Genomic DNA, 17,253 nt, shown 5'->3' with positions numbered 1-17,253 from the left:
CCTTTCCAGTCCATTTTGCCTCCCGAAGGCAATCATAATTCTGATTTCTTTTGCCATAGATTAGATTGGTCTTTTCTAGAGTTTCATATAAATGGAATCATACAGTTTGTACTTTTTATATTCAGCTTCTTAGCAAAGGTTTTTGAGATTCATCTATTTTTTTTGTGTCTGTAGTTCACCTCTTTTTATTGCTGAGTAGTTTTCCATTGTATTGACATACCACCATTGCTTATTCATTCATCTTAATGAACGTTTAAGCTGTTTCCCATTGTGGGGTGTTGTAAAGCTCCTATGAACACTTACGTATGAATCTACTAGATATATTTTCATTTCTTCTGAACGAAGACTCAGGAGTGGAATTGCTGGATCACGTGATAAGTGCATGTTTAACTTTATAAGAAATTGGCAAACTCTTTACCAAAGTCACTGTCCTCTCTTACACTCCAGTGAGCAACAGAGGAAACTTCTGGATTTTCTTCATTCTTGCTGATGTTTGATTTTGCAAATCATTTTGATTTGGTTTTAGTCATTCTGGTGGGTATGAAATGGGCTTAATTTTCATTTACCTGATAAGTAATGATGTGGAGCATCTCTCTGCGAACTGTTGGTCATCTGTATAGTTTCTTTTTGAAGTGGCTAAGTCTTTTGTCCATTGTGTGTGGTGGGGGGGGCGGGAGTGTTTATAATTTTATTGTCAACTTTAGGAGTTCTTTCTTTACTGGATGCGAGTCCTTTGTCAGCTATATGTACTGTGAATGTTCTTTCCCATTATGTGTCTTGTCTATTCAGTTTCTTAATGGTATCTTCTGATGAGCAGAAATTTTAAATTTTGATGAAATCCAATTTAGCAGTTTTTTTCCTTTAATGAAATTAATACTCCTTTCCTATCCCAAAGCCACAGGAATATCCTCTTATGTTTTCTTCTAGAAACTTTATGGTTCTGGCTTTTATAAGTAGGTTTTTGATCCATTTCAGATTAATGGAGTAAGATCAGGGTTGATGTTTTAACTTTTAACTGATATTTTCCCATTTCCTTCATATTTCCTGTTCCTTACTCCGCCCCGGCTTCCTCCTGGAAGTGTTCCTCCCTCTGATGTCCCAGTTCCCTGTTTCATTCCTCACCTTCTGAGTCCATTCCACAATTCCTTCTACCTGTTTGGTTTGTTATCTCAGCTGATTTTTCATATAGAATATGAAACATTTCCGCTTGGATCCCTTAACACTTCCTTGTTCTGCTTCGTATCACTAGTATCTTTCCTTATCTCTTTTACGTGTTTCTGATGCTTATTTAAAATTCTCAGCCGTCTGTTGAACGCGGCTGATTCCAGGACTCTCTCTAATCCCTTTGTTTTTCTTTGGAAGCCCGTGCGCCCCTTGGGTTCCCTGTTCTTTAATCCGTGAGCTCATCCCTCTGGCGGGTTCAGTGCTTCTGTCTGGTGCTGCATCTTGGAGTAAGACGCTAAGCCTGATTCTCATCTCTGTCGGCACCAAGGTGCCCAAGGAGATGACAGTCCCAGAGTGGAGACCCCCGGGCAGCAGAAGCGCACAGTTCCTCCCTGGGTTTGGTGCTGCCACTCGCCCTCTCCAAGGGACTAACTCCGCAGGATTGGGCCTCACATTTGGCAGCCAGGGGAGGGGGCTGTCTGTCCGGGTCAGAATCCACCAGCCTCGAGGTCTGCACGAGGGAGTGGCAGAGCGACTCTGGGGGCCCACTGGCTCCCTCTGGATTCCTGCAATTCCACGTTGCCTGCTGCGCTGTCTGAGTTTGCTCCAGCAGACACCTGTGCCATCGGCCTGGGCTGCCAATGTCGGTGTGAGAGCAAGGGCCTCGGCTGTCCCAGGAAGTGGGCACAGGGCAGGCGGCTACACGCAAGGCTGGATGCAAAGACGCACGAGCAGAACTCAGACCTGACTTTCTTTTCTATGACATTCTCCGCTACCCCGAAGACTGCGCTTTGCTCCTCCTTCTTGCTGCAGCACCCCTCCCACCCCACACACCCGTTTAAAACTCCCTTCCGTCTCCCCAGGAGGTTCTGTCTTCTCCATAATTTCTTCGACTTAGTGATGTCTTGCTCTGTTGTTACTCTGGAGTTGATTAGAGGAAGAGGATCCAGAGCTGCATGTCTTCCCTCGCTGTCAGTTTTAGGGTGTCCACACCCCACTCCTCCACCGCTCCACCAGCCAGAGCACAATGACCTCAAAAGAAAAACAGCAAAACGACCAGAGATACCAATGGAGTCGGCAATATTAGAACAGATGCACCAGGAATTCTAAATAAGCATTAGAAACATGCAAACAAAATAAGGAAAGATACTAGCAAAATAAAACAGAATGAGAAAGTGCTGGCAATTGAAAGAATCACGTGGAAACATTCAGTATGAAAACCCAGCCTCATCCGCTGTCCCCATCCCAGCTTGCATGGACTATACAGCTTACTGGTCTCCAGAAAAGACCTGCATGGCCTCCAGACCCTCGCATGGGCTATTCCCTCTGCTTTGAGCCTTCCCTCCACTTCTGCTGGAAAAATTCTGGTGCCTCCTCCAGACTCCTTCCCTGACTGCCTCTCATGGTCAGTGTGATACTCAGTGATGCCACGGGGTTCTGGAGTTAGAGAACCAAGGTGCTTGTCCTGATTCTTCAACTAACTGGCTGTGTGATTTTGGGCAGTTCGCACTAGCTCTCTGGACCTCAGGCTCCTGCTGGGAAAAAATGAGAGTATCGGGCTAGATTATTCCTAGAGTCTCTTTCAGCTCTGACAAGCTGGTGCAGTGGTTAAGAATGAAGGTTGTGGAATGGGACTGCCCATGATCCCCTGCTGGGTCAGCTCTTAGTCACTGTGTTTCAATGAGGGATTATGTCAATTCATGAAGCCTCAGTTTACTAACCTAACATAATGATTAAGAGCTTGTACTTTGCAGTTGGATGATTTGGGTTCATAATCCCAGCTGTGCTACTTGCCTGCTGTGTGACTGTAGGCAAGTTACTTCACCTCTCTGTGTTTTCTTCCTCTTCTGTAAAATGGGGATGATACTAAGAGTGCCTACCTCAGAGTGTAGCAGCACGATGAACGCAGCCGTTGTTCTGCTGGTGGTGGTTGCTCACCCTTATACAGACTTCTCCATTCAGTTCAACAAATTCCTGGAGTTTGTCTCCCCAGCTCTGCTTAAGTGCTTTCTAAATATGTTGTCTATCGAATTTCCTCTCTTCAGAGATACTCTCCATCGCATTTTATCTTTACAACAACCTTGCAAGGTGGCGATGACTAACCGTGTTTTACAGATAAAGTAGCTGCATCTCCAGACATAAGTCACTTGCAAAGCCACACGGCCAGGGCTTAACCGCGTGGCCACCTCCCGGCCGGCCGAAGTCTTTCCGCCGCAGTTTTCAGAAAGATGAGGCGGAAGTTTGGGGGGATTACTGAACAAATCCAGCTGGGAAAGCTCCGCGAGAGGTTCCGCCCGCCTCGCGCTGGATTCCAGCTGTGGACCCGCCCCTGGCCGCGCGCAGGATGTCTCGTAGGTTTGGTGCAAACGGGGGCTTAGGGATGGGCCACAAGTGAATTGAGGAGACAGAACAAGAGTGGGGTGGACAATTAGGGGCTCGTATGACCGGGATGGAGAGCCAGCTGGGCCCTGGGAGAGGGAGGAGGGCGACGGAGGACCCGGAGTCCGCGGGGGAGCGCTGAGCTCCGCGAGCCTGGAGCCGAGGCTGCGAGCGGGCTCCGCGGGGGGCGACGCGCGCCTGGCCGAGAGGCGGCCCCGGGAGCGGGCCTGCGCGTGTGGCGTCGCCTCTCAGAGCCTCAGTTTCCTCCTCTGCAGGAGGGCTCCCGGCCCATGTGGCTGCGCTAGGGGAGAGGGCGTGGGAACGCGGCAGCCGTGCGCGAACCTCCGACCCCGGCCGGGCAGGTGGGCCCGCGCCGACTCGGAAACCCCGGTCTCCTCCTAGCCAAGTGGGATCCGCCGCTCGGCTGCGTGGGGTCGCTGCAGGATCCGATGGGGACTTTCTTGCTGACATCTTCTCTGGCCTCTCTATTTAAATCCGCGACCACCGCCTCCGCTCCCGTCCTCTTCCCTGCCTTCTTCCTCTGCGTCGCACTCACCACCACCTGGCATCCTTTTGATTTGACTTCTTTCCTCGTCCGCTCGCCACCCACGAGGAGGGATTGGGCTGTTTGGTTCAGCACCTAGAACAGCCCCCGGCGTGTAGTAGGAGCTCAGTAAACAGGGTCGAACCGAATGTCGGTTGGATAACACATAGGGAAGGCCCCAGTGCATGGGGGTGTTGTCAGTGTCCGCTGGACCTTAGGGACCGAGGGCAGAGGCACCAGAGGCCAGGACAGCTCGCTTGGGGTGCCAGGGGCCGCCCATGAGAGCACTGGGGCCTGGCTTTCATTCGGGATGGGGCCTGGTCCTTCTCCAGCTGCAGCCTGTGGGAGCTGAGCCTCAGGAGAGTGGAGCTTGACGGCGCTGAGCCCGGGCTTCTCAGGGAGCCAAGACCCTTGGGCGAACAGGAAGCCGGTGACACCTGGCTTTCTTGTTTTCTTTAGCTTCTTAACCACTCTGACTGCCCCCAAGTGGAACAAACTATGTCACAGAAATGACAGCCCCAGTGCCACCCCTGCCATCCAAAGGCCAGGAGGAACAGCCCGGGCTTGGAGCCGGGCAGGTCAGGGGTGTGGCCGGGCCCTGGCCCTCATTGGCAGAGGGGTCTTGGACAAGTCACTTCACCTCTCTGAGCCTCTGTTTCCTCCTCTGTGAAATGCGTGTAGCAGTGTTCCCCCTGTACGCTGGCCTCCCAGGGCTTTTGTGTGAAACCCAATAAAAAAGCATATTCTGAGGAGTCGTCAGTAGGCTGAAGGGCTAGAAGGCAGAGCTTGTGCCTGCGGCCCCTAACACAGGGCCTGGCCACAGGAGGTACTCGGAACCTGGTGGTCAAGGAGCTGTGAAACTCAACCGCCAACAACCTGTTGGAGGGGAGGGTCAGAGCCCTGCACGGAGTGGGGCTCTTAGCCAGATTCCCCCCCAAGGACCTCCTACAGTTCCACAGGTTTATAGATTCCAGGAGGAAAACCTAATTTGTATTCAGCTGTACTCTTATTTTACCATGCACTTGAAACTTATTGACCCATCTTTAGCTTGTTTGCAAGATTTTTCCTTTGGTGGGAATAGCTGGCTGAGTATGGCACGATGTGGTTGCTTGCAGTGTAAGGGGCTGAGAGAAACTGGCTGAACTGAAGTTCTAAGGTTAGACTCTGTGTTCCAAATAACAGAAAGTCCAAGGCAAACAATAAGGGGAATTAATTGGCTCATGTAACCAGCATGTTCAGATGTAGGCTTCAGGCATGGCTGCATCAAGGGGCTTAAGCAATGTCACCAAAGACTCAGATACTCTGCCCTCCTCTAATCCACCTTCTAAGGGGTTGCCTCATCTTCACTCCATAGTCCCCTCGCCATTGCCTCACACCCTTACAACACACCATCCAGGTGGGGAGAGTCTTCCAGCTTAAGCCTATCAGGACTCACCTGGAGCTGCTGGAGGTGAGATCAATCTCACCCAGACCACAGGGCTGAAAGGGGTAGGGTACTTCCCCAAGGAAACTTTGGGTGTTGTTAGGAACGGGGAATGGATTCTGGGTGGCCAACGTTACAGCAAATATCCGCTACAGTCACTAGAGGGGGAGCAGTGGAAAGCCCTAGAAACATCTGCACAGCACATTATAGTTCACAAAATTCCTTCCTTCCCAAGAAATTGATACTGGAGGCAGAATGGCATTTATTATCTCTGATTTACAGACGAGGAAACAGCCCTTGAGTATTCGGCCTCTCTGTGCAGAATAACAAACCCAGAGGGGCCGGCCCAGGCGGGAGGGGCCAGTGGGACGGAAGGCCCTCCCTTTGTGGAGGGAGCGCTCTGTCCAGATAGGAGAGGCCCTGAGCAGGCTGCAATCACGGGAAAGCTCCGGAGCTGGTCCAGGGTTGGAGGGAGCAGCCCGACATGAGGACGGGTCACGGGCACACACACCATGGGAGTCGTGCAGCGTTCACCGCCAAGACCCCAACAAACACACGCACGCAGGAGGGGCGACTTCACCTGGCACACTGGCGCCAGCTCCCTGGGTGTATCTGGGTGGGGAAGCCTAAGGTCTGCCATCAGTGGCAGAAGCTGGCGAGTGACTGGAATGGGGGAGCGAGCACACGGGATGTGCCGCCAGCCAGGCCTGGCTAACTCCCAGCTCTCTCACATGCCTCCTGTGTGACCTGCACCTCCTTTCCTCTTTCTGGGTCTCACTTCTGTCTTCTGACCCAGATCTGATAATTCCCACCTCCCTGGGTTCTCAGAAGGCTGAACAAGATTTCCCAGCACACAGGAAATGCTCCATTAAGAGTTCTCCCCTTTCCGCTTCATAGTGTGCTAACAGCTGTGTGACCTCGGCCAAGTTGCTTAACTTCTCTGCACAGCGAGAGCAATGCTAACTCCTACCACATAGGGTTGTTGTGAGGATTAGATGAATGAACGCGTGGAAAGCACTCAGAACAGTGCCTGACTCCCTTGTTCTCACTATTTCCTCCAGCTAACATTTACTGAGTGTGTAACACGCGCCAAGCCCCGGGCCTCTGTCTCAATGTTCATTGTTGGATTCTCCTTACGATAGCGCCATGACACAGGCACCCGCTGTGACCATGCCCCTCGGGCATGTGAGGACGCTGAGGCCCAGGAAGGTGGGGTGACGTGCCCAAGGCCGTGGAGCCAGTAAGCAGCGGGGACTCTACTGAGCACAGCACTCTTGGGTGGGACCCTCACCCCCGTGCGCTCCGGGTTCCTGTCTGGGGTCCGGATGTCGTCCCTTCCCTGCTGCGTCCCAGGGTCACCGTGAAGACCAAACGCAACGGCGGCTGGAGCCTCTGCCAGTGGGAAGGATCTCTGGGAATGTGGGGAACGCCGGGTCGTGGCCCGGTGCGCGAGTGCTCTCTCTGGGAACATCCGTGTCCTCCCGGCTGTGGCGCGAGCTGGGTGGTCGGGAGCCCCCGCGTGTGCCACCAGAGACGCTGCTTGTATTGGCCGCCACCCAGTGGGTCACAAGTTCACGGCCCCCTGTTGCGGGGCCCCCGTGGGGCCTATGGATGGAGGCTGCTTCTCCTCGGGGACGGCGCCGGGGCGTGGGGGGCGGGCCGGGAGTGGGAAGAGCACGGTGGTCAGAGTCCTGCGGGAGGACCCGCCGAAGTGGGGGGTGTGGGGGAGGAGGGCTGTGTCCCGGTCGCTGGCCTGGCCTCAGCCAGGTCTCCAGCCTGAGATTCTGCCCCCCTACCCCCCCACAAGTGGCAGGTGGTCCCCGTTGCAGGGCAGGCCACAGGTGCCACCAAGAGATCAGGGCCGGGGCCTCAGTTGGTCCTAGACGTGACTGTCCTAGACGTGACTGTTGGACACTCACGCTGTGTGACTTTAGGCAAGTCACCTCACCTCTCTTCTGTAAAGTAGGGACAAGGGAAGCCCTGGCTCCATGGCTGTGATGCACCTACAGTGAAATGACGTTTGGGAACAGTGTGTGCTCAAATAGTCACTGCATGTCATCCTGTCATCTGCAAATACATCGTGTGCCTATTGCAGAGAGAACAATGTGGTTCGTTTCCAGTCTTTCCTGCTGCTTTTGAAAGAGTTTATACTTGGCGCTGGGACACAGAAACAAGGAACGTTGCATTCCGACTCAGTCACTTACTGGCTGTGTGACCTTGGGCAACCGACTTAACCTCTCTGAGCTTCTGTTTTTGTAAACTGGGGATAATAATAGTGCCTAGCTTGTAGGTTGTTGTGGGGATTAAATGAGTTAATATAGGTAAGTGTTTAAAACATTGCCTTGCACACAGTAAAGACTATGAAAAAGTTTGCTGTTATTATTAAAAATACAATGAAAAAGGGTGTAAAATAAGGATTTTCATAGTCTCAGTTTGAAATGTTCTCTTTGGTTGACACAAATCATCAGTGTCTGGAATTGAAGGCGTTGGCATCCACACTCCGCCTCACGGGCCGCCTTGTGCTTCCAGTAAAAGCCCCCCAAGTCCTTAGCCGCTTAGTGGGGGGACCCGTCCCTGCCACTGATGTGCTGGGTGACCCTGGGGAGGTCACGTACCCTCTCTGTGCCTTCCTTATTATTGATTGTGAGAGCAAGGATGGAATGGCCATGTCTCCTGGTACTGGAGGGGCTTCTGCCGCAGTGAGTACAGGGGTGGTTGCCTCAGAGACACACAGCACGTGTCCCCAGCCCACTCAGCTTCCAGGCCTGGCCCAGAGGGAGGTGGCCTGGGACAGAACACGTCATCTCCGCGGGGTGGTGGAAGCCCGTGTACCCATGGAGCAGCCGTCCGTGATCCTCCTCTGCCCGGGCAAGCCAGCCACCCCAGGCCTCAGGCACTCTTGTCTCTGGGCCCCGCCGTCTCCCTCCCCCGGCTCCCGGCTGCCAGCTCTCCTCCCATGAGTTGAACCTGGACTGGCTTCAGTCCTCTCCTGCAGAGCCAGTTGGTGGGATCAAGAGCGAACAGGTGCCCAGGGATCCCCAGAAAATCTCGGGTTCCAAAACCCAGACCTGTGGGCCTTCTGACTCCAGCTCTGCTGCGTGGCCTTGGGCAAGCGGCAGACCGTCTGAGCGTCAACGTGAAGTGGGCTGGCGAGGAGGCAGTAAGTGAGACGGGGCGTGCAAAGGGCCTGCTCTTGACCAGGCCAAGCTCAGGGAGCACAGCCCTTTGTGGTCGGTCCAGGCTGCCTCTCTGTCCTCTGTCGCCAGCTGTCGGCTCCTGCCTTTCTCCTTGACCTCTGAATGCTGCATCCCTGTGTTCTGGCCTTTGCACATTCGGGCCCTTCTGTCGGGAGCGCCCTCTCTGTTCATCTCAATCCTACCATCCTTCCAGCCTGGCCATCCTCCTACCCCCTCCGCAGAACCTTCTGGGCTGACCCTGGATGTTTTCTCTCTCTCTCCTTTAAGAGGAAAAGAAAGTGTCAGACTGCCTGGGGGGTTATTTCTTTCCACTCTTGTGTGTGTGTGAGTGTGTGTGTGTGTGTGAGAGAGAGAGAGAGAGTGGGAGAGAGAGGGAGAGAGAGGGAGAGAGAGAGGGAGGTCTGGTCCTGTCAGGAAACATGGAGCCCCTTTACTCTAAGAACTGGGACCTCCACCCCTTAATTAAACACCCCCCCCACCACACACACACACACACACAAGTACGGGTACGCAGCAGGCAGGCGAGTCTTTGGTTTCAGGGTCTTGGAGCTAGAAGCCCTCGCGGGGGCTCCCAGGGAAGCAGGTCTGTGGGGGAGCCCGGGGCGAATGGCTGCCTGGCCGGCTGGGCAGAGAAGGATCTGTCCGTTCTCAGCTCCAGCCCCTCATCCTGCCCCACTTGCCCATCCTTTGTCCGTCAGTCCATCCTCCCCTGCCTGTAATCATAGCTGCTGGCCGACATGCATTGAACACTCTTGTGTCCTGGGCTCCATTTTAAGTCTTTCCACGTATTAACTCATATATCCTTACAACAACCCTACAGCTTCTCTCGGTCCCCCACTTTGCACGTGAGAAGCCTGAGGCAGAGAGGGGTGGGGTGGGGCCCTGAGCTCCCAGCGCTAGAGGGGCAGAGGCCAGATCTGACGCTGGCGGCCTGGCTCCAGGGCTCACTCCTACTGACACTGAGCTGCCCCTCTGGCCGCTCATCATTGACCCCAGCACCCTTCCACCCCCCTACTGACATTCCCTGCCCACCGTGGCCATGCGCCAGGCTCTGCCAGCCGCCGGGCTGCCGCCAGCTCCGTCCCTGCTCTCTAGGAGCTCACGCCATGGGACGGAGGCGACAGCAGCGGTTCTCTGACTCTGATAACCACGATCAAGGTCTTGCACGCCCGGGTTCTGGGAGCTCGGGGTGGAGCCTGGGCTGCGGCGGGGGTGCAGGAGGGTGGGAGGACGTCATCGGGTGGACAGCAGGGAACATTCCAGACCCGGGAACGCGGTGTGCAGAGGTGTCGAGGCTGGAGGTGCTTGGGGACAGCCGGCACCTCCTCGGAGCCCTCAAGACACAATGGCTTGGCAGCAGGCAGGGCTGACTCCCGGCGTCCCTGGGCTCCCACGTCTGTTTTCTGCTGAGATGGGGTGCTGTCAGCTGGAGAGCTGAGCCTTGCTCTCTCCCCGGTACCTGGCCCACGGCCGCCTCGAGAGGTCCTTCCTTCCGTCTGACCTGCAGCCGCTCTGACCACCCCACGTTGCATCCTGGGCCCTTCACCCAGAGGCTGCTTCATGGCTGCCGTAAATCACTTCCGTCAGTGAGGGAACAAAGTCCCGGCCAGCAAGGCGTGCCAGAGACGCCGGGCTTGGCTGAGAGCAGGATTCCGTGTTTCTCTCGGACGCTGCAGCTGAAACGTTCCTGGGCAGCTGCTGCAGCCCAATTCAGGGTTCCAGGAGCCCCGCAGCCCCCTGCCCCTTGCCCACGCCCACCGGGGGTACAGGGAGGACCCCGCACTCTGCAGCCCCAGCTCCTCGAAAGAGGCGAGAAGGCGTGGCTGCCGGCCCCGAGGATCTGGCTCCCGGCTGGTTCTGATTGTTCCCTGTGTGTCTCTGGGAAGTAGGAGCTGGAATACCTGCGCTAAGTCTCTCCTCTTCTTTAGGCCTCAGTCTTCCCATCTGAGCAATGGGATAATCTCTAAGGCGATGGTTCTCCAACTGCTCGCAGAATGACTTGCCCGGCCCTGCCCTGGGAGATTCTGACTGAGTAGGTCTGGCATGGGGGGGGGAACTAGGGGCTTATTTTTGTGAGTTGTTAACTCTCTTTAATCTCTTTTAAGATTTGAATGCGGTCACACCATTATATTAAACCTTTTTCTTTTTCAACCCTCCCTTAATTCAAATCTCATCGGATCCTTATAATATCTAGTCATACAGGCAGGGCGGGGCTGTCAGCCCCTGGAGGAATTTTTACTTTTTTTTTTTTTTTTGAGGAAGAGCTAACTGCTGCCAATCCTCCTCTTTTTGCTGAGGAAGACTGGCCCTGAGCTAACATCCGTGCCCATCTTCCTCTACTCTATATGTGGGACGCCTACCACAGCATGGCTTTTGCCAAGCAGTGCCATGTCCGCACCCGGGATCCGAACTGGCGAACCCCAGGCCGCCGAGAAGCAAAACATGCGCCCTTAACCGCTGCACCACTGGGCCAGCCCTATATACACACTTTTAACTGCCTCCTAGATCGTGGTACAGAAAGTTTCCATCACTTCCCAGTCTGCACCCTCCCTGGGTAACCCCTTAGGAATAGGACACAATCACCCCATGTGATTTCTGTGGTTTGGTACCTTTGGGGAAATGTGCTCAAAGGACCCTCCCCAGCCCAGACAGTCCAGGACCGTGCATTCTAGACTGGGACTCCCTAAGAACCAATAATTGCCCCTCTGGCCCTGCGGTGGATGGCTGGGGAGCACAAGGCGACAGTGCTTGGGTCTCATATCGATTTATTAGATTAGTGGGTGGGGGAGCCTTAGAGGGTGTCCCAGGCCCAGGAGCTGGGTGGGTGGGGAGGGTCCCTGGCTGAGCTGCGGTGGAGGGAGCCTGGAGCAGGGGTGAGCCCTGGGTGGGTCCCGTGTGGAGTCCTGTGCAGGGCTTGGCTCAGCACCTTCCATCTGTATGACCCTGGGTTACCTCCACCATGGCCCCCTGGGCCTCTGTTCCCTCACCTGGAAAGGGGGACAAATGTCTCTAGCTCTCAGGGTGGTTAGTGAGGATTAAAATAAGGTCAAGCATGTCAAACTCAGCACTACACAGATGCTCTCCTGAACGGGAGGCAGATGGTAGATGGGTAAGGTGACAGGCTCCCAGGTGCAGGGACTGGCCCCTCACCCAGCTGGGAAGTGATGGAGCTGGGGCCTGGACCACACTTGCTTGCTGTGTGACACTTAATGGGATGACTTCCCTGATAAGCCTCAGTTTCCCCATCTGCCACTGGGGCTAATAAGCGCCCCCTGCCTTGTATCGCTAGGATGTTGTAAGGATCTGATGCAAATTGAGAAAGAAAAAGGCTCCGTGGCATAACGCAAGCGGTTTTCCTGTTTTCATGGTGAGCTCAGTGGCCTTTCTGAGGCGGAGAAGAGCAGACCTCCCTTGGCACTGAGAGGGTCAAAGCATCTTCCCCCGACCTTGGATGCTTTGTACCATGGGATCTGCGGTGTCCCTGGAGGCAGGAGTGTGATAGGAAAAGGCCTGGTCTCGTAGGCAGACAGCTGGCATTGCTGCTGGGCTCTGTGTGTGCCTGGTGGCTTCACATCTCTGAGCCTCAGTTTCTGAATCTGTAAGACGGAAACCATAACCACCATCCTGGCTTTGTGAGATGCTGCTGGAACCCAAAAGAGATGGATATGGGGGAGGGAAACTTTGGGAGCAGAAAGGGCCCCTCCAGGTGGGCAGCAGCTCAGCTGCCTGCAGCCTGTGTGTGCTGACCCTTGGGCAACCGCTGGCTTTGGGCCAATGCCTGGCCAAGGTGTGATGGAAGCCTGCTGCTACCCTGCAGAGCTGGTTTTACCCTAGTTCTGAGGCAGTGCTGGGGTTGGGGTTACAGGCTGTGGAGGCCAGCAGATCTGGGTTCAAATCCTGACTCTACCATTGCACCCCTGAGCTCCCGTTTCCTTCACCTGTAAATGGGGACACTAGTACCTCGCTCTTCTGGGGCCTGGCACACAGCTGGTGCTCAGTAAGAACAGTTTCTCTTATTCTGGACATGGATTCACCCCTCTGGCTGGTTCAGGGCAGACTCAAATTCCTGGGTTTGTAAGTGGGGTGAAGCAGCCGCCGCTGCTGGGAAAACCGACCGTAGCCCCGGCCAGGGGTCCCTTTCCTTGTCTGCTTTTATGCCACGAGCACAACAGCTGGCACACAGTAGTTGCTTTTTCTACCCCGGCCAGTCAAGAGTCTCCAAGAGGACAGAGACTGGTTCCTCACTGAGTCCTTCGTCCTTAGAACGGAGCCGGTACACAGCAGACGCTCGGTAAATGTTTGGGATGAAGAATGAATGAACACGGTTGAATGAACAAGCGTCATGTGGGGAAGGACTGGGCTGGGGGAGGGGAGCTTCGTGGGCTGTCTCCCCTCCCATCTCATCCCTCCCGGGCTAATCCCCAGAGATTAACCCCAGGGACAAAGCCAGGCCACAGCCACTGACCCAAGGCTTTGGAGCCAGAGTCCAAGGCTCGTGTGACCCGGCGTGTCCAGGGTGTGGGGTCTGCTCCGTGGGTCCCTGGTTACCCCGAGATGGCCCTCCTGTCCCCTACTCTGGACGTGGTCCTCACGGCAGTCCTCAGCCTCCTCCTCCTGCTGCTGGCCTTGGGCCTGCTCTGTTTCTTCACCTGCCGCCTGGCCAGGCCGCTCAGGTAGGAGAGCCTCCGGCCTGACTCCCTCCCCTGCCCGATTGCCTGCCCTAAACTCGTTTGGCTTCTGTTTGCTCTTGTGGGATAGAGAAAGGTAGCACTCATCTCTCTCCTCTCCGTGGTGGGGAAACTGAGGCCCAGAGAGGTTGAGTCAGCCTGGGGTTAAGTTGTTCTCGGCCATGGACTAGCTGAGATCCTTCCCTCAGTTTCCTAAACCGTAAAATGGGCTAACAACACTTGTCATGAGGATTAAGTGAGATCACAGATGTCAACAGTTAGCACCGGGCTGGGTGCAACATAAGTACCCAAGAAATGGGCGGGATTTTTGGCAGTTCTATTATTCTGTCATTTGTCCTGGACCTTTTGAGACCCAGCACAGGGCTGGCTTTCTGCCCGACTCCGAGGGACTCCTGGGCCCCAGGATGCTGAGTCAGCCCTCAGCGCCACGGCCCAGCGCTTCTGCCGCCTCCCCTGACCTGCCAAGTAGCTGCTCCTTCTCCGGAGCTCTGGACTTCTGCACACTTGTCATAAATAATCAGGGCACGTAGCCGGGAGCCTGGCAGAGACAGGCCAGCTGGGAGGTGGGGGGCGATGGGGCTGCTACACACCCGGAGGCTCCATTCTGAGCTGGCATAGCATTGGCAAAGGGTGGTGGGTAGCCGGGGCCCCCGCAGCCCCAGACTGGGCCCCACGGAGCCCATCACCCGGGGCTGCCAGAGGGCAGACTCTCTGAGTGGAGAGTCTCTGAGTGGGGGTGGGGGCCGAGCTGGGGAGCCAGCAGGGAGACTCTGGCTTCAGAAGGGTTTCCCATATTCCCACCCCCCTTTCCTTTCCAGGCGGAGGCAATGAGAGAAGGCACCTGCCTGTCTCCAGGACAGGCCCATCTCAATGCCACGTCCCTGGGACCAAAATTCAGAGCATTTCAGCCTGAATCATGGGCTTTTCATTAAGTGAGCATTTATAGAGCTGCTTCTGTGCAGAGTTGAGGATTCAAAGATGAGGAAGATAGTCTCTACTCTCACAGAGCGTCAGGCTAACAGAGAGAGAGAATAATTATACAGGGCTGGAGGAGCCCTTTACCTCTCCTGGGGCCACCCTTCCTTTTTATTTCTCCTTATTTCCTTGCTTTGGACACGAGGTGCAGAGGGAGTTGCCTAAGTCCTGTTTCTCGGTGCATGGTGCATCATCATGAGCTTAGTTTTCGCTCTGTTGGTTCAGCTTACCCTTCATCCCTGCTCCCCAGGACCAATCCCACGGCCCCCAAAGGTTCTCACGCTGATGTGTTTAACATGTGGTTGAACTTGCGTGAGTCCTTGTCAGTTACGCCGTGTTCTGTTTACATTTACATACTAGGTAGTGCATTTTCTTCTTTCCATTCTTTACTCAATCCTATGTTTTTAAGCTGCATCCATGCTACTGTTTTAACTCCTGGTTTTAATTCCACCGCCACATAGATATTGCCTCTGCTACCCTTTACTAATTCATTCCCCTAGTTATGGACAGAGAGGTTGCCGCCAAATCTTTATAATCATAAGTCAGCATTAAAGGGAATATGCCAAAAGCTTCTCCAGTCGTATTATGGTTCTGTAGGTTTTGGTAGAAAGTCTTTATCAACTTAAGGAAGTTCTTTTCCACTCTTGGTTTTCTGAGGGCTTTTACCATATTGTTGTCTTACATTTCCATTCCCTCTTCCTGGATGATCTCGTCAAGTTTCATCAATTCTTTAAATGCCACTTATATGCTCAGGGTTCCCAAGTGTATACCTCTAGCCAAGACCTCTCTCCCAAGTGCCGGAACATGTATCCATTTGTTCACTTGACGTCTCCACTTCTGAAGGACATCGCAAACTCAACATGTCCAAAACCACATTCCTTATTTTCCCACCAAATCTCCCCCTCACCCTTCAAAACACCCTCAAATGCTGAAGGACTGAATGCTTTTCCTCTAAGATCAGGAACAAGGCAAGGATGTCCGCTCTTGCCTCTCCTATTCATCATGGTGCTGGAAGTTCTAGCCAGTGCAATAAGGCAAGAAAAAAACAAAAGGCATAGAGATTGGATAGAAAGAACTAAAACTCTCCCTGTTTGTGAATGGCATGATTTTCTCTGTGGAAGATGGCAAAGAATCCACAGACATATGCACAAGTCCCAGAACTAACGAGTGAATTTAGCAAGGTCACAGGATACAAGGTCAACATAAAAATCAGTTGTATTTCTATATACTAGCAATGAATAATTAAAACAATGTTATTATTATAGCTCCCCAAAAAGTGAAATATGTCAATATAAATCTAAGAAAACCCATACTGGATCTTTATGCTGAAGACTAAAAAGAACAAAATACATGGAGAGACATCCTGTGTTGGTATTTGGAAGACTGAGCAGTGCAGACATGTAAACTCTCCCCAGATTGATCTACAGATTTGATACAATACCAATCAAAACTCTAGTGATGGGGAACAGAACTGGGCTTCCCAGGTTTAGAGATGGGGGAGCTTCTGTGACTACAAAGAGACAGCACAAGAGAGGTGTTTTTGGCAGGGGAGTAGAACCGTTCTGTATCCTGATCGTGGTGGGGGTTACAGGAATCTATACACATGTTAAACTTCAGAACTTTCATCTCAGAATTGGGGAACAGGAAGCCTCACCCTTAGATAACCTTATTGCTGACTCTGGAGTCAGCAACCCTGTGGTCAGAATTCTGTTGTGCTATTTGCTTGTTTGTAACCTGGACAAGCCACTTCTCCTTTCAGAGCCTTGGTTTTCTCATCTACAAAGGAGGTCATAGTTCCCTCTCTGTCCACTGCATGGGTGAAAGTCGTGGTGAAAGTCTTCATAAATGGTGAAGTGCAGAACACAGGCCAGTTTCACTTTGTCTGTGTCCGTTATAGATTGTTTATATAGGCTCCCAGAGAGTATTGTTTTTATTTTATTCGAGTATAACATACATGCAGAAAAGTGTCCATATCATAAATTGACAGCTTGTGGGATTTTCAGACTGAACCCACCATTTAACCAGCACCCAGATGAATAAACAGAAAGCTACTAGCACCTCACAAGTCTCCTGTGCCCCCTTCAGTCCCTACACCCCTCAGGTGTAGCCTGTATCCTGTCTTCTAAGGCCTCGGTTAGGGTTCAGACTTTCTGTCATGGGAATCGCGCCATATGTACCCTCAGCTCTGCTTCCTTTGCTCAACCTTGCCTTTGCAAGTTTCTTCCATGTTGTTGTGTGGAGTTGTTGATCATTCTTTCTCATTGTTGGGTAGATTTCCGTCTTCTGAACCCACCCAATGGATTTATCCATCCTGCTGAAGATGGACACAGTTTTGAGGCCATTATGAACATTCTTGTACAAGTCTTTTGGTGAACACGTGTGTGTTTCTGTTGGAGATGAATGGGTCAGACGGCATATGTATGGTGTCAGCTTTGGTAGATGCAGCTGATTTTCCACACTGGTTGTACCAATCTACACTCCACCAGCAGTGAACAGATACGCTGGTCATTCCACACTCTTGCCAACCCTTGGACTTTTCTGCACACACAAAGGAAGGACTTTTGGGTGATTCTTTCTTCCCTCCTACATCCATCATTAGAGCACTGGCTTCCAACCGATTTACATAGTTGCTGTGCCAGTTACTGGAGTACAAACGAGGCAAGGTCTCTGCTCTTAGAAGCTCCCAGTGTGATGAGTGGGATGGACCAAGAAAGAATTACTTTCACAACAGGAGGTTCACGCAATGATTGAAGTAGGATGCCGTTCAGAGGTAGCATATTGGAATGAGTGATCATCCTGGAGGCTTCCTGAAAGAGGTGACTTCAGCTTTAAACTGTTGTGAACAATATTTTAATGTACTGATATTATATATCAATTTAGTAA

The 17,253-nt window shown here is 53.0% G+C and overlaps 1 protein-coding gene across 8 annotated transcripts in view; it reads left to right on the top strand.

Moving 5' to 3' along the window:
- ALPL (alkaline phosphatase, biomineralization associated) overlaps positions 1-17,253 on the top strand; it is a 50,513-nt gene that overhangs the window by 13,741 nt on the left and 19,519 nt on the right. Inside the window, exons 1-2 of one of the 8 annotated variants that reach the window (XM_070510764.1) lie at positions 9,807-9,865; positions 10,636-10,739. The exons of 4 other annotated variants lie outside the window; for them this stretch is intronic. Coding sequence is in view for 1 of the 4 variants with exons in the window: in XM_044769940.2 (XP_044625875.1) it covers positions 3,509-3,515 (7 nt within the window). In the remaining 3 variants the exon portion in view is untranslated. Of the gene's footprint in view, positions 1-3,309; positions 3,516-8,352; positions 8,671-9,806; positions 9,866-10,635; positions 10,740-13,188; positions 13,381-17,253 lie in introns of those variants that run through there. 3 more of the 8 variants (XM_044769940.2, XM_070510765.1, XM_070510766.1) reach the window with 3 other exon arrangements.

Source organism: Equus asinus, chromosome 5, assembly GCF_041296235.1.
Source record: "Equus asinus isolate D_3611 breed Donkey chromosome 5, EquAss-T2T_v2, whole genome shotgun sequence".
In the NCBI taxonomy this organism is placed as follows: Eukaryota; Metazoa; Chordata; class Mammalia; order Perissodactyla; family Equidae; genus Equus; species Equus asinus.
The sequence above is the reverse complement of the archived record's forward strand: the minus strand, read 5'-3'. Positions and strand labels throughout refer to the sequence as shown.